This window comes from Terrapene carolina, unplaced genomic scaffold (assembly GCF_002925995.2).
Source record: "Terrapene carolina triunguis isolate 2854851 unplaced genomic scaffold, T_m_triunguis-2.0 Scaffold210, whole genome shotgun sequence".
Lineage (NCBI taxonomy): Eukaryota > Metazoa > Chordata > Testudines > Emydidae > Terrapene > Terrapene triunguis.
The window spans coordinates 31,642,945-31,658,890 of record NW_020664561.1 but is presented as its reverse complement, the minus strand read 5'-3'; the positions used below and the strand labels follow the sequence as shown (position 1 = coordinate 31,658,890).

The following is a 15,946-nucleotide window of genomic DNA, read 5'->3' as shown; positions in this document are numbered from 1 at the left end:
AAGCACTTGCTTGCCAAGCTGGTGCCTGGAGCCGGCCCTGAGTACTATATGTTTTTGTTTGTTTTGCTTAAAGGATTGGGCATTTATAGAAATAAAAATAGCACCTACCTCCCGTAAACTAGGTGGGATAAAATTACAAGGGGGAACTACTGTATACTTCACTGCATAAAGGGTACTGCAGCATCAATTTATAAAAAGGTATTCAGGGTAATGATGCATGTGCCCCAGAAAGGTTTGGGATGCTTTATATGTCCGGCAAGTGAGCAAAGAGGACCGTTATGTCAAAATCAGCACTACGGCTGGTGGGTTTTTGTTTTTGTTTTGTTTTTTTTGCTAAAACATTAGACTGAAACAATGGATTTTCCACCAAAATGAAAACATTCATTTTGATAAAAATTCTGCAGTTTTTCAACAAATGAACAAAAATGGTTCCTTCCTTATTTTTATCTTTTGTAGTGGAATTCAGGCACACTGGAGGGCAGAAGGTGTCTCTGTGCTTTGGCATAATTATGTCTCTTTGTACAGCCAAAGCATCTAACAAACATTCACTCTCCAGATAAGTAAAGAGATCCATCTGAAAGACTTTTTTTTTTCTTCGTTCCTTTTGGGCCTGTATTTCAATTAGGTTTGTTAAAAGGTTTAGTGATGTAGTTTATTAATAATGAAAACTTTTTTTTTATCCCAGCTCGAACAGTGTCCTGTACTTCTAGTGATCTTGTTAAAAGAACTCAAATTAACAAATTTCATCAGATTAAGGAGTCCATAATCTCCCTTTAGTGTGTGACACACACTAGATCCATTACTGTTAATGGCAGTTATCTCTGTAAATCAAAGGGAGAATAAAGCTTTAAAAGCCTAATTATTTATGGCATCAAATTACAATAAAGTGGGGACAGCTTTAATTGTAGGTTTTCTAATCTCACGAGCGATCAGACTAATACCATGTTGAAGCTCATCAGGATTCTCTCTTCCCTATACGATTTATTTATTATTGATTATATAGACCAGAGCTGACCCTAGACCAAATGGCACCACGGGCCAGGAGTGTCTTCGGCACCCCCGTCCTCCTCCATTTGTTAAACTTTTGAATACCTTATTTTTTATTGCAGTTGCAGCCCATATCACAACTTTAATGCACAAGTTGCATTCATGATTTATCCCTGTCCTATAAGATGGACTTCAGACCCTCTACTTCAGAAAAGCAGACTGACTGCCTCAGGGAACTGATGGGGAGGATCCCCTGGGAGGCTAATATTATGGGGAAAGGAGTCCAAGAGAGCTGGCTGTTTTTAAAAGAAGCCTTATTGAGGGCACAGGAAAAAACCATCCCGCTGTGCAGAAAGAATAACAAATATGGCAGGCGACCAGCTTGGCTTAACAGAGAAATCTTTAGTGAGCTTAAATACAGAAAGAAAGCTTACAAGAAGTGGAAACTTGGACAGATGACTAGGGAGGAGTATAAAAATATTTCCCAAGCATGAAGGGGTGTAATCAGGAAGGCCAAAGCACAACTGGAGTTGCAGCTTGCAAGGGATGTGAAACGTAACAAGAAGGGTTTCTACAGGTATGTTAGCAAGAAGGTCAGGGAAAGTGTGGGACACTTACTGAATGGGGGAGGCAACCTAGTGACCGAGGCTGTGGAAAAAGCTGAAGTACTCAATGTTTGTTTTTTTTTGCCTTGGTCTTCACAGACAAGGTCATCTCCCAGGCTGCTGCACTGGGCAGCACAGTATGAGGGAAGAGGTGAGCAACCCTCAGTGGTGAAAGAACAGGTTAAGGACTATTTAGAAAAGCTGGATATGCACACGTCCATGGGTCCAGATCTGAGGGAGTTGGCTGATGTGACTGCAGAGCCATTGGCCATTATCTTTGAAAACTCGTGGCTATTAGGGGAGGTCCCGGATGATTGGAAAAAAGCAAATACAATGCCCACCTTTAAAAAAGGGAAGAAGGAGAATCCAGGGAACTACAGACCAGTCAACCTCACCTCAGTCCCTGGAAAAATCATGGAGCAGGTCCTCAAGGAATCAATTTTGAAGCACTTGGAGGATAGGAAGGTGATCAGGAACAGTCCACATGGATTCACCAAGGGCAAGTCATGCCTGACCAACCTCATTGCCTTCTATGATGAGATAACTGACTCTGTGGATATGGGGAAAGCGGTGGATGTGATATATCTTGACTTTAGCAAAGCTTTTGATACAGTCTCCCCCAGTATTCTTGCCTGCAAGTTAGAAAAGTATGGATTGGATGAATGGACTATAAAGTGGATAGATCGTCGGGCTTAATGGGTAGTGATCAAGGGCTCGATGTCTAGGTGGCAGCCGGTATCAAGCGGAGTGCTCCAGGGGTCAGTCCTGGGGCCAGTTTTGTTCAACATCTTCATTAATTGATCTGGATGATGGGATGGATTGCACTCTTCGCAAGTTCACAGATAACACTAAGATGTGGGGAGAGGTAGATACGCTGGAGGGTAGGGATAGGGTCCAGAGTGACCTTGACAAATTGGAGGATTGGGCCAAAAGAAATCTGATGAGGTTCAACAAGGACAAGTGCAGACAATTTTGGACGGAAGAATCCCATGCACTGCTACAGGCTGGGGACCGACTGGCTTAGCAGCAGTTCTGCAGAAAAGGACCTGGGGATTACAGTGGACGAGAAGCTGGATATGAGTCAACAGTGTACCCTTGTTGCCACGGCGGCTAATGGCATATTGGACTGTATTAGTAGGAGCATTGCCAGCAGATCGAGGGAAGTGATTATTCCCCTCTATTCGGCACTGCTGAGGCCATATCTGGAGTACTGCGTCCATTTTTGCCCCTCCCCCCGAAAGGATGTGGACAAATTGGAGAGAGTTCAGCGGAGTGCAATGAAAATGATTAGGGGACTGGGGCACATGACTTACAAGAAGATGCTGAGGGAGGGGAACTGGACTTATTTAGTCTGCAGAAGAGAAGAGTGAGGGGGGATTTGATAGCAGCCTTCAACTACCTGAAGTGGGGTTCCAAAGAGGATGGAGCTAGGCTGTTCTCAGTGGTGGTAGACGATAGAACAAGAAGCAATGGTCTCAAGTTGTTGTGGGAGAGGTCCAGGTTGGATATTAGGAAAAACTAGTTCACTGGGAGGGTGGTGAAGCACTGGAATGGGTTACCTAGGGAGGTGGTGGAATCCCCATCCTTAGAGGTTTTTAAGGCCTGGCTTGACAAAGCCCTGGCTGGGATGATTTAGTTGGGGTTGGTCCTGCTTTGAGCAGGGGGTTGAACTAGATAACCTCCTGAGGTTTCTTCCAACCCTAATCTGTGATTCTATGTGACATCAGAATCAACTCCCTGGAAATCTTTTAGTATTCTTTTTACTTAAGTTGTCAGCTCAGGCTACACCACTAAGTTATTAGATTTCTCCTAAGGCCCATTAATACGGGCATAACTGCATCCACCTTGAGTATAACTCTACTGTTTTTTTTTAAATATCACACCCCCCTTGCCAACACAGTTGTACTAGTAGAAAAACTATTTGTACACAAGGGTTTAGTTAACTTTAACCACACTTCCAAACCTATTATGAGTATTTCCTACCCAGTTTAAACATCCTCTCTAACGGGTGTCTCAACCCCATTTCTTAATGTTATTTTGCCAATACTATTCCATTGCTCTTCTATCCCATGGATGGTGGAGTCTGCTGTCATAAGTGGTACTGGGGCAAAGAGGGTGAGAAAATACAGTATTTGGAATTGGACCAACTTGTGTTGGCAACTGAGACAAGCTTTTGAGCTACACACAGTTCTTTGGGTAGGGTGATGCAACAGTATGATGTCCAAAAATAAGTGTAGTGTCTGTTATACACAAATCAAGCTTAATGGGAACCTGGATTGGTCCCATGGGGAAAGGATCCCATTCCATGCCTATCGGGACAATGAACCTCCTCTCCCCCAGCCTTGCAGCTCTTTTAAACAGACCAAGGAGCCTGGAGCCACTTTAGTCAGTCCTGGTTGATGGGTGTGGTGGGGATGAGGGACAAAAATCTTCAGCGCTTGTGAGCTATGCTGGCCCAACCCCTTCGGTTTATGATAACCTCAGGGCTTGTCTGCACTACACAGCTTTTAGCAACAGGCTGTGTCGCTACAGCCGAGCTGCTGGGGCAGCAGGGGGAGGGCGCAAGCCCCGTGCCCCAGGGAGCCCGGCGAGAGGGGCACTCTGTCGTCCCTGCCTGGGGCAGGTTAACCCTCCTCGGCAGCGGTGGGGAGCGACAGGGAGGCGCTGCGGGGGCTGAGCGCCGTCCCTCCCCCCGGAAGCGGCGGCGGAGAGTTGGGGCGCCGGCCGGGAGCATCGCAGAGCTGGGAAACCCCAGCGCCTGGCGGGCTGGAGAGCGCTCGCCCACCGTCAGGCGTTCCCGCCCTGCTGCCTCGTTCCAGCTCGTGAGGAGGCGGAGTATCCGTGCCCACGTGCCCCCGCTCAGCCAATCGGGGGATCGCGTGATGTGAGTGTGGCCGGTGCTGTTCCCCAAGATGGCGGCGTGTGCTCCGTGAGCGGCGGCGGCGCTAGCTCGGAGCGGCGAAGCGAAGGCCTGGCTGCTGGGGAAGGCCCCGCGCCGCTCGCCGCCAAACGTGTCTCCCCCCCGGGGCCCTAGGATGGTAAAATGACCCAGGGGGGGAAGAAGAAGAAACGGGCCGTGAACCGCAGCATCATGCTGGCCAAGAAGATCATCATTAAGGACGGCGGCACGGTGAGGGCTGGGGTCTGGGGCCTGGCCTGGCCTGCGCCAGCTTCGGGGCGTGCCGAGGGCTGGTTGTGGCACGGAGGGGAGTGTTAAGGCAGCCGGGGCGAGGCAGGCTGAGCGGGTCCGGCTGAGGTGTGGGGGCGCGTTGAGGCCTTGCTGGAGGGAAGGGGTTGGCCTGGAGGCGTGCGGGGACGCTGGGTTAACCCAGTGAACCAGGGGCAGGGAGCGTGGAGTGAGGTGAGGCCCGAGTGCATGTAGGGGACTGGCCTTTGCTATGGGGAGGACAGGCTGGTGCAGTGCGGTCTGGGGGTTGGCCCGGAGCCGATGAGACATGTTGCGTTGGGGTTCGGTGAGCTGGGCCTGGGAAGGGGCGGACCTAGCAAAGTGAGGCTAGTCTAGCTAGACCCCGGATCGGGGGAGGGCCATTGAAAAGCCGAACGCAGTGAGGTGGACACCTGAGGCTCAAGTGCCCAGAGAATCTGTCTGGTCTGTAAGGGAGTTTGGGGTTGGCATCAGGGTGGCCCGCTGCCTGGTTTTCAGCCAGAAAGTCTGGTCAGTAAGGGGACCTGATAGTGTCTGGTCAGATTTACTGACTGGACACTCAAAGTCTGGTTACTGCAGGTGGGGGAGGCGAAGAGGCACCTGTCAGCTCCTGCTCAACTGGGGCTGCCTTCTACCTTCCTTGGGCGGCTCCAGCTTCCAGCTGAGCTCCACAGGAGAGTCTTTTCTGTGGGGGAGAGGGAGAGGAATGGATGGAGGTGGGCCTTGAGGGAAGAGGTGGGGCAGAGCTTTGGGGGGGGGGGGGAAAGGAAAGAGGTGCAGGGAGGATTCCAGCATGCCTCCTGAAGTGTCCTGGTTTTTAAATATTATCAAATTGGTAACCCTAGTTGGCATGGTAGGTCCTGGCTTGAGGGCAATGCCTAAAACAGGTCAACCTGGGACAGAAGTCTGGCGCTAGCTAATGGGGTGATGAAGGAGACAATGCCACATTGTCTCTACTTGCTAGTTTGTGGGAAGATCCTCTATTTCATCAGTTATCAACCAGGAGTCTGGGACTCCTGTGGGGGCTGTAAGCAGGTTTCAGGGTGTCTGCTGAAACAAACCAACCAGAGAGCAGGGCCAGCGTTAGACTCACAGGGCAGAAAGCTGAATCCCGAGCCCTGCTGCCCAGGCTGAAGCCGAACCCTGAGCAACTTAACTTTGCGAGGCCACCTGTGACATGGGGCCCTAGGCTACTGCTCTGCTTGCTACCCTCTAACTCTGGCCCTGGCTTTTAATCTACTGAAAACCAGTTGTTGTGGCACAGGTAGGCCATGGAATTTTTATAGCATGTTGGGAGGTGGCTCGGAAAGAAAAAGGTTGAGAAGCCCTGCTCTAGGTGGAGCTACCTGGAACCTGTGAGGAAGAAGCTACCCTATAAACTCTTCTGTTGCAAGGGCTCATGCCTCTGATGTCCAGTCAGATGAACATTTCACCTGAGGCCTAACTTGGCCTCCACTCCCTCTGGTTGCTTTCTACCAGAGCTGGGTCCATGCTGTGTTCTGAAGGTAGCACATGGACTGGGCATAGGAACTTTGTTCCCAAAGAACTTCTGACACTTTTTCCCTGGTGGGGCTGGCTGGCAGCCTTGGGTGGGAGGGACTAAAACTATGTTCTTTGCTGCTGCCTCATGTGGGATCAAGAATTCTGGGCTGGTGCAGGTTTTTTTGCCATTATTTCATGATCGGTTTCCTTGCTATTAAGTGTTTCCTCTCTATCTTATTGGCATCCATCTGGTCATCATTTGTTAGATTATTTAAGAAATACTTTTAAACTATACCTAGTATGGTGATTTGCCTTTACTCTCAAGTAGTAAGTTTGAGTAATGAGCATTTGTGTCACGACTCAATATAAAGTAACTTTACTTAAACCCATGCATTTACCATTCTGTATAAATATGTGTAAGTCTACAGCATTTATGGATTAGATAATATTTAAACTCTTAATCTTGAAAGGAAATACCACCTAGAAAACTGCTGTGCATTTTCAGACAGCAGTTGGTTTCACAATGGCCTAGGATGATGGCAGGCATCCTAGAATTGTAGAATAGAGCAGGGAGTTCTGAGTATAATAAGTAGGATGTGGTTCTGCTGTTGGTGAAAAGCCCATCTGTGATGTGCTTTACCCATACAGTGTGTCCATCGCCATCATGGGATCCTTTGGTCTTTGTTCTGTCTCCTTCGGCTTCCATATTCTGAAAAAGAATAGGTGGGTAAGTGTGAGACAAACTTCTGTATCAAAGTAGTACTGTAAGGTTTTCCAGTTCACTGGAAGTGTGATGAAAATGTTTCCCAACAAATAGTTAAGTATTTTATCTAACAGAACTTGGAATACTTAGTGATTGAATGAAGTTGCCATAGATGCTTTTAAAAAAATACATCTATAAGCAGCATAGTTCGGTTATGAGAGAGGTATAACTTGGTCAAAATAACTGTAACAATGTATGTCTTGCTTTACTCGTGTAGTTTAGATAGCTTTTCAAAATGCATTAAAATCATATTATTGCTTTTAAGATAGGTCCTTCAAATAAAGGTAAAACATCAGTTTGCTGGTCTTTTGTATAAGCAGCCAAGAACTGCCATCATCAACTCGATGAGCTACTGTCTAGATTACTTAAGGGTCGGAGGCAAAGCAAGTTCAAATTTGACTGATAAATATCTACTGTGAAAGACTAATATTACTGTTTGTAATTTCTTTACAAAGTAAAAACTTATAGCATTACAAACATGTAGGCACATACGTTTTTTACAGGACTAATATAGTGAGTGAATACAGACAGTAACTTTTTTATGCTCTACTAGTTCATACAACTGGTGAAATTAGAATTTCTTATTGGAAAAAAATTGAGTTATTACAAAAGTGCCATTCTTCTAATTTCCATTTGGATGAACTGCCTCCAGGGATAAGGAGAAAGATTTAATGTATCATCCAGTTGTACCTTAAATAGTGCCTTCAGTGTCAGTTACCGGTATTAAAAGCTGAGTGCAAGCCCATTTGAAAGTACATTGAGTTCAAATGTACAGAAACATGGAGTAAAAAACAGGGCTGCAACTGTTTGGGAAGTCATTAGACAACAGATATTGGTTTGTGATCTGTTTGTGGAAATATGTGCCTATTCTCAAACCCAGGTAGAGAAAGAGTATTCAGACTTTTTATTTTTTGTGAGTTAATGACCTGTTGAGGCTGTATGCTGTTATACTAGACTATGTTCTTTATAATTGCAGCAAGAACTGCTTAGATGCATGGATCACACTGTAGACATTAAAAAAAAATAATCCGTAAATTAGCCCTCAGTTCTATTCTCATCCTCCCCAATTCCTCACTTGCCTGACATGCTAAATAATATTTTGGGGAACAAGTAAACTGAAAGGGCCTTGAATTTCTCTGATTTGCGGACCAGTAGAAATAAAAAAAAAAATTAAATATGCCTATTTAAATTTATCAATTACTTATGGGGTAAAATCATTATATTTTGAAAATTTTTTAGCCCCAAAGAAACTCAGTAGTCCTTTTCTCTGCAAGAATTCATTGTCAGTGGCTCAAATGCATGATAGGGTAGGTCTGTAGGTCTACTATAGTATATGCTTATCCCTAGTGATTGAAACCATTATTATTCTGGTTCCCCTGTGCCCCTCTCCAGTTCTGCTACACTAGCCCAATGTTAGCTTTGTGATTGGGTTTCCCATCCAAGCACATTCACAAATCTCTCTTCAGAGTGTGGGGGTATATACTTTCCTAAACAAGGAGCAGAGGTACCTACACCATTAATTTCAGCGAGATTTTCTGTAAAAAGACTAGAGTATGGTGGCAATATGTAGGAATGTCTTTTGGAATAATAATGTGGCTTCTTGTGTACTCTGTAATAGCAGAACATCAGTCAAACCTGATTTCTTATAACTCAGTCCTGATTAAATTTAAGAGGATGCTTACAGCAGTGACTGCAGGTAGACTTCCTGTACAACTGCGATAAAGATCTTATCGGAGTGCTATCCTCCTTTGTACAGTTGTTAAATAGCCATAGTCAAATAAATGAAATACAAAATACATTTAGTAAAATACTTGTGATGTAGACTCACCAAAGGAAGGCAATAATAGTAGTTCAGACCCTCTCCTTAATTCATCCTGTTCTAATGATTTATTGCAATTCATATCATATGTACAATACTCATTCTTATCAGACCATGTGGGGGAGGGACAGCTTAGTGGTTTGAGCATTGGCCTGCTAAACCCAGGGTTGTGAGTTCAATCCTTGAGGGAGCCACTTAGGGATCTGGGGCAAAAATCCGTACTTGGTCCTGCTAGTGAAGGCAGGGGGCTGGACTCAATGACCTTTCAGGGTCCCTTCCAGTTCTATGAGATAGGTATATCTTCATATATTACCACTGATGAAAGGAAATTTGAACTATGATACTTAGGTATGACAGGGTGAGTTAGAGCAGGAGAATTCAAATCTTGTAATTTACTTCTAAACTTATTCTGGTTTGTAAACTATATTAATAACAAGTGGATTCTCAGCTTTTATGATTGTACATTTGAAGTTGTCCTTGCTTTAGAGTTTTTACAGTGTTGTATCAGTAGAAGTATCTTCTAGCTATGATCCACATATAAGTTTATTTTATCGCTGGCTTGATCTATAATACAAAATCCTCTTGGACTAGAAAGACACATATCTGACCTGGCAGATGGGGTTTCTGTAGTTCAGCTAGTGCGCCACCTGTCCCAAAACAACTGCCATGCTCGGAATAGATAAAGTCAAAGAACATCTGCTTCTACCATGAGTGTCAGATCCCAGTTATAACTTGAGTATTTAGCTACACTTTTGTCTTTAGGCTTTAATGTTTGTAGCTAAAATACATCTCTTTTGTGGAACATGTAAAAATGTTGTTGCTGTTTTGAAATGCATTTAGTGTTTTCTCCTTTAGTTTGTTCACACTTAGTTGATGCATACTACTACAGTGTTTTATGTAATTCATTTTCAGACTCCAGGCCTACTTGATGTATTAATCAAATCCCATGACAGTCAAGGTTCTGCAGAATCTTAAAACTTGCATTTTATAAATTAAGTTTCTTGTACTTGTGGTTACAACAAAAATATTCTAAATGTAGTATTGTCTTTTCATTCAGTAGACAGAGAAGCTGATATGGTAGCTCTAAGAAGTTAGCTCCCTTCCTGTCAACTCAGTTGTCTGTTACTGCTTAAGCCTATTGATTTAAATTTCAACACTAATTCATATCTGATCATTTTAGCACAAAGATCCAGCTAAATGATCTTATGGCTTGTGCAGTGGTAGATAAGGGTAGTCATCTTCCCCCATCTCTTTAAAAATATTTACTGCTGTAAGCAGTGAAGCTCTTCAATGCAGTCCCTGATTTATTTCCTTGACCTGCTCTCACCTGCCCAAGATAAGGTGTCAGTGGGGTAGAGATAAACTGTTATTTTTTCATGCCTTGCCCATAATTGAAATGTTGGAAAAGCTCTCGACCTCTGACTCTTGGGGTCATAAGGTGGTTGTCTGCTGAGCAGCTGCTGGTAACTACTTCTCTTACCCCCACTCTGCCAACTGTTGCTTTACTCCCTGGTACAGTGAGGAAGCAGAGATAGCAGCTGAGAGGGAGGCTCCATTGTGCAGGAGCAAGTCTGATGCTGATCTGTAGCCTGGGAGGGAAAAGAATATTTGTTGCCCGTGGTAGTTACAGAAGTTTACTCTTTGGATCCTGTACTGTAGTCAGGGTGTGATGGGAGTGAAACCTAGAGCTGCTCCTCCAGGCATTGGAGCTCCTGCAGGCATGGGTGGTGCTGTGAGTTCAAGCTGCTCTCTGGCCCCTTCACAAAATTGTAAAGTCATCTCTGCTCATTGGAAAACAGAGAAGTGTAGCAAAAGAATATTTATTAATATGCTGGGCATGTGTGTGGTAACTAGGGAAGGAAGAAGAAAAGGACAGAAGTAACCATGGTACTAAAAGTACTCTGAAACATGTTTTCCACTAAACATTACAGAATATAAAGCTTTTATTAGAGATGGGTCGAAACAAAGCTTTTTTCCAAATCTGTTCAAATTCAATGGGTGGTGGGTGCAGTTTACCAGTTCCAGTAGCTGCTCCTATAGCTTTGGTTACAAGTCACCTGATGCAGAACCAGAAAGTTTACTTTTCTGGCTTGGATGGAGCCAAAATCTTGTAAGAATAGCTGAATTAGAGTGGCAGAAATCTCAAGATGGCAGAAATTTTGCAAGAACAGCTCATAAGATTTGAGCACTGTTAAATCCAAATCTTTGTCTGTTTGTATTTAGTCATATGAACACACTAGACCAAATCTAATTCAGGGCTGAGAATTGCCTCTTCATTCTCCAGTCTCCCTTAAGGGTTGAAAGAGTAGATGTTGAGGCAGAGCGTTTGACCTTAAAAAAAAAAAAAAAGTCCACTTGTGTAGCATTTTTAATTTGCAGGTCATTCATGTCATTCTGTTGTGAAATAATTCTCCAGTGTTTCCTGGCATGGGTAGTAATGTACTGTGGCAAGTTGACATAGCATGTAATAAAGTATCTGAGCCTAATCAGGATTTATCTCCCCACCCCAAATCCCTTCCACACTTAATTTTCTATCTCCATACATTCCCTTTTCTGGAAGCCACTTTTAGCTTAACTCAACAATAATATAAAGAAACATTTCTAACTCTGTCCCACATTTGATGTGCATATTGAGTCTATTTGTTGTTTTCCCCAGCATTTGGGGAAAACCTTCTAATACTAGTCTCACGTTAAAGTTGTGGTGGGCTTACCATTGTGTGAATTTGTTTTCTTTCATGTGGGTTTTAGATAATTTATTTTAACAAGTTTTTGTATTTAGTCAGACACAAGCTTTTACTAATAGAAGCACTGTTTGGTAAGAACCAAAGGTGGTTGGTAAGCCAGTTAATCAGGATTTGGAATGTGGCATTGAGTGTGAAAATAAGCGGGGTTTGAAATAATTAAATCTTGGTTTTTGACTTCTAATTGCTATGTGAACTTAATTGTTTCCTTCCCTGAGGAAAAAAAGATATGAAATTCCCCAAGAAAAGAGTCTCAGTTCAAATAGTGGAATCTTGTTAGAGGGAAGTCATTTTTCCTCAGTTTTCTCTGTACATGGAGGTTTATGGTAATTGGCATTGCAGTTTGTACAGTGCTGGTTTTTAAGACACTTCCAGTCATTCATTATGCTTCACCATATGCAAGACAGTTATTCAGATTCCTGAAACAGCTTGTTTTGAGCCATACTTCATCTTAACAATTTCTTGCTTAGAAACCAACATTCAAACAACTTTCTTATTAATAAAGCAGCTTTTTAAATATTCTGTAGTAACAACTTTTTTGTTTTTGTGTTTTAGCCTCAAGGAATAGGTTCGCCTAGTGTCTACCATGCTGTCATAGTGATTTTTTTGGAGTTTTTCGCTTGGGGACTTTTGACAGCACCTACTTTGGTGGTAAGTGATGTGGTTAATGAACTTCTGTATTGCATGAAAAGTTTAAAAAAGAAAAAAAAGCGAAAATATTAAGTTCATTGCAGTATTATCACAGCATTAAACTTGAAAATAAAGTTTGGGTGGAATTGAGCTGGCCTGAACTTCACACTTGGAAGAACATCTTGTGTGTTATGTTACTGAATGTGGTCAAGATTAAACAATCCATGTAGAGTTGGGCTTATTGATATCAGCCACAAATCAACATATGTAATCTATGCTAATTGCACACTTTTGAGAAGAAATACTTTAAAAAAAAAACCCCTCAAACCTTCTATTCCTGTCACCCCCACAGACAGAGGTCTATCTTGAGCACAAGAGTAGGATCTAGGAATGTGTGGGATTCCAGTCCCAATTTTAAGAACTTTGTGACTTTGATCTTAAAGGATCATTACTGAACCTGGCCATTCTTGCACAATATTTACTGAGTTATTTTTAATTTGTCTGTACTGTCTTTCTGACCTTTGGTAATTAACAAGGTGATGGCAAGCAGAAACTTTCTCTTTTGTAAACATGTTTTCACTCCTGCCTAAGTAATTCATTTATGCTACAGTCAGTGATATGACTTAACTTCTCTGAAATAAAGTGTGATACCACCCCTGAAGTCTATGGACAGATATTGTATCCTGATAAACTGCAATATAAGGAAAGGAGATTTTTAACTTTTGTTCTTGTTTATATGCCATAATTGTGCACCATGGCTTACAGAGATTAAGGTTAGGGTTAAACTTAAAAGTTTTGCCAGCATAGCTCTGTTGATTAGGGAAGTGATGGTTTGGGGGGGGTTGTGACATGGCTACAGTGTTGAAATCTATAGGTAAAAAAGTGTGTTTAGCTTTAATCTAATGTTCCTATCTTGTAAACACTTCAGTCAACCTAATGCCCATTGTAGATGTAGGTAGGCTGACCTAATTATGTTGCACAGGGCACAAAATTTGCACAGCTCTGAGCGCTGTACCTAGATTGATATAATTTGTAGGTGTAGCTGAGGCTTTAGTATGCAAAAAAAACAGTGTATTCAAGCCATCTGAGCAGTACATTCATTCACCATGCAGTATCTACCTGTGTTGTTGTGGTACTAGTTTTGTGTTCCATGATATTGAAGTCCTTTTAAGTAGTGTTTATTTGGTATCTGAACCAGTCTATCACATAAGTACAGCATGTCCTAATTGATGTGTACTTTCCTTAAATAAGGAAATCCTACAACAGTATACCTCTTAATTGAAGTAGGAATGATACTTTTATCAAACTTAATGAAATTTTCGCCAGTCTTATGTGGTAAAAAGTGGAGAAAACACACTGATTTTGAAGATTGTTCTTTCCTAGTTTTACTGACCTGCAGCGGTAGTGCTAACATTGTAGCTTATCCACTGATGCCTTTATTTCTGGAAAGTAAGAAGCATAGCATAATTTACTATTAGAAATTGTGTAGTCTACTATGTAAATGTCTGTAGTGGACTATTTAACAATGAGATTATTGATGTTGAATTTATGAATTTCATGGTGGATTTTACTGTAATTTATATTAAAATTGTTGGTATAATATGCCTCAGATATATTAATCTTTGAGTCTGTATTCATATTTAGTATTGTGAAATATGGATAATGCAGTATGTAATGCACATAATTCTTTCATAGGTGTTACATGAAACCTTCCCAAAGCATACATTTCTAATGAATGGCCTAATCCAAGGAGTAAAGGTAGGATGAAAATTCAGTCTAAATCAATAATTGAGTACAATTTAAAAGAAATCAATAAAGGGTACATACATGAGTGCTGATGCTTTATTAAGTGGAATAAGGAGAGCCTTCCAATATAGCTTTCAAGCTGTGAATAAAATGTGAGGGTAAATTTACCACAGAGAGCTCAAATGCAGCACTTAATTTTAATAAGATCTTGCTTTTGCTAAAATTTTTACTTGGTTTGACTGAGGAATAAATAGGCCAGTTGAATAGCTCAAGATCACACAATCAGTTGGTGTCACAGCACATAAGAATGCAAGATACCTGTTGACACCCAGTCCTTTGCTCTGATTGTTAGACCACACGTCCTCAATGTGTTGAAAAATGGTATCTCTCCTAAATACAGCATATAAAAATGCAAAGTGCATTTTATTAAGCTGCGTGTTGACTGCATTTGGATTTTACATTTTGGATTTCTGTGGGATAGTAAAATTCAAATTGCAGGTAACTGCTGCTGAGTGGAAAAGGGGGATGAAGGATACTCATAGAAGATATTGCTTGACATATTGTTCCATATAGCCAACATTTATCATTAATCTGCAAAAAAAATCAGTCAGTTTCTAACAATCTTTCAACTATTGTATTTTCTTTCATTTCTTTGTTTTTATTTAAAATTTGTTTTTACTTTTCAGGGCTTGTTATCGTTTCTCAGTGCCCCCCTCATAGGTGCTCTCTCTGATGTTTGGGGACGAAAGTCCTTCTTACTCTTAACAGTATTTTTCACTTGTGCACCAATTCCATTAATGAAGATCAGCCCATGGTTAGTAACAAGCATAGTTATTTATGGCTTTGTCTTTAGTGTGTTCTTGCTGTACGCAATTAATAACGTAGCATTTATAATAGCACTTGTATTCCAGTTAATTTACCAGATGTTGTTTAATTCTTAGCGCACCTCTGTGAGGTAGGTGCGGAAGTACTAATCCGTTGCAGAGTTGGGGAAACTGATACAAGGTGAAGTGACTTGCTTGAACGCCTCAAAGCCAGGCTTAGAATTTTGGATCTCCAGACTGTTAGCCCCATGCTTGCTTCTAAGCTAGTCATTAGTACTGGAGTGACTTGTGACTTTTTAGTGATGGTTGCTTATGTAGCAGAGAGCCCAAGAACTTGAAAGATGTATGGCCTGTGAGCTGATATATTTCTTGTACTTTTAAGCCTCTTGGGGGTCAATAACTTAATAGTTGAGTATAATTTTATACAGTATATTTCCCTGTACCTTCGTAGAATGTCTCTCTAATCCTTGCATATCTTTATTTGGCTGTAATTTTCAGCAAAATCATTTCAGTACTAAGTAAATAGTCACTAAGAATTGAAAATAGTCTTCAGAACTAGCATATACCTTTAAGCACTAGTGTGTAACATTAAAACTGGTACTGAAAAAGTAGCTGCAGCTTTTTTATTATAGTTTTGCTTATCAAATATTAGAATCCAGCAAATTTTGACTAACTGGAATTTTAGTAGTCTGTTGATACGCCTCCATTCATGAGTCTAATGACCCTAGGATAATGGCTAGTTCACAATTGTCTCAAATTTGTACTGCTCCTGAAGATAAATCTGAAATAACATAGGACAAGGTCTTAGCACTGATAGAGGTCTGAGAGTCAACTGTTCATATTGTATCGGAGGCTAATTCAGTTTGCTATCTAGTCTTAAGGTCTTTTGTGGTCTCTCCATTTTGATCCCTATTCCAGGGTGATAGGCTATTTGTTTAACAGTTTATATTTTGCAACATGCATTTTGAATGGAGATAATTGCTAGTCTGTGGACTCACGGCTAAGGCTAATGTTGAAGGATCTGTAATGAACTATCCTAATTTAACCCACAAAGCATTTTTTTTGTAGAATGGCAGGTAATTCTGTTATACACTCAGTGCACACTGGAGAGATTACATAACCATATAAAGACACATGCATACTGACTTTATAAATATTTTAAATTACTTGTCAGGAATAAGTT

The 15,946-nt window shown here is 41.8% G+C and overlaps 1 protein-coding gene across 1 annotated transcript in view; it reads left to right on the top strand.

The window, feature by feature from the left end:
- The first annotated feature begins 4,490 nt into the window (after positions 1 to 4,490).
- Positions 4,491 to 15,946, top strand: part of LOC112119373 (hippocampus abundant transcript 1 protein) — a 21,436-nt gene continuing 9,980 nt past the window's right edge. The window contains exons 1-4 of the mRNA XM_026655625.2: positions 4,491 to 4,722; positions 12,119 to 12,214; positions 13,889 to 13,951; positions 14,626 to 14,864. Coding sequence (XP_026511410.1) covers positions 4,636 to 4,722; positions 12,119 to 12,214; positions 13,889 to 13,951; positions 14,626 to 14,864 — 485 coding nt within the window. The 5' untranslated portion in view covers positions 4,491 to 4,635. The remainder of the gene's footprint in view (positions 4,723 to 12,118; positions 12,215 to 13,888; positions 13,952 to 14,625; positions 14,865 to 15,946) is intronic.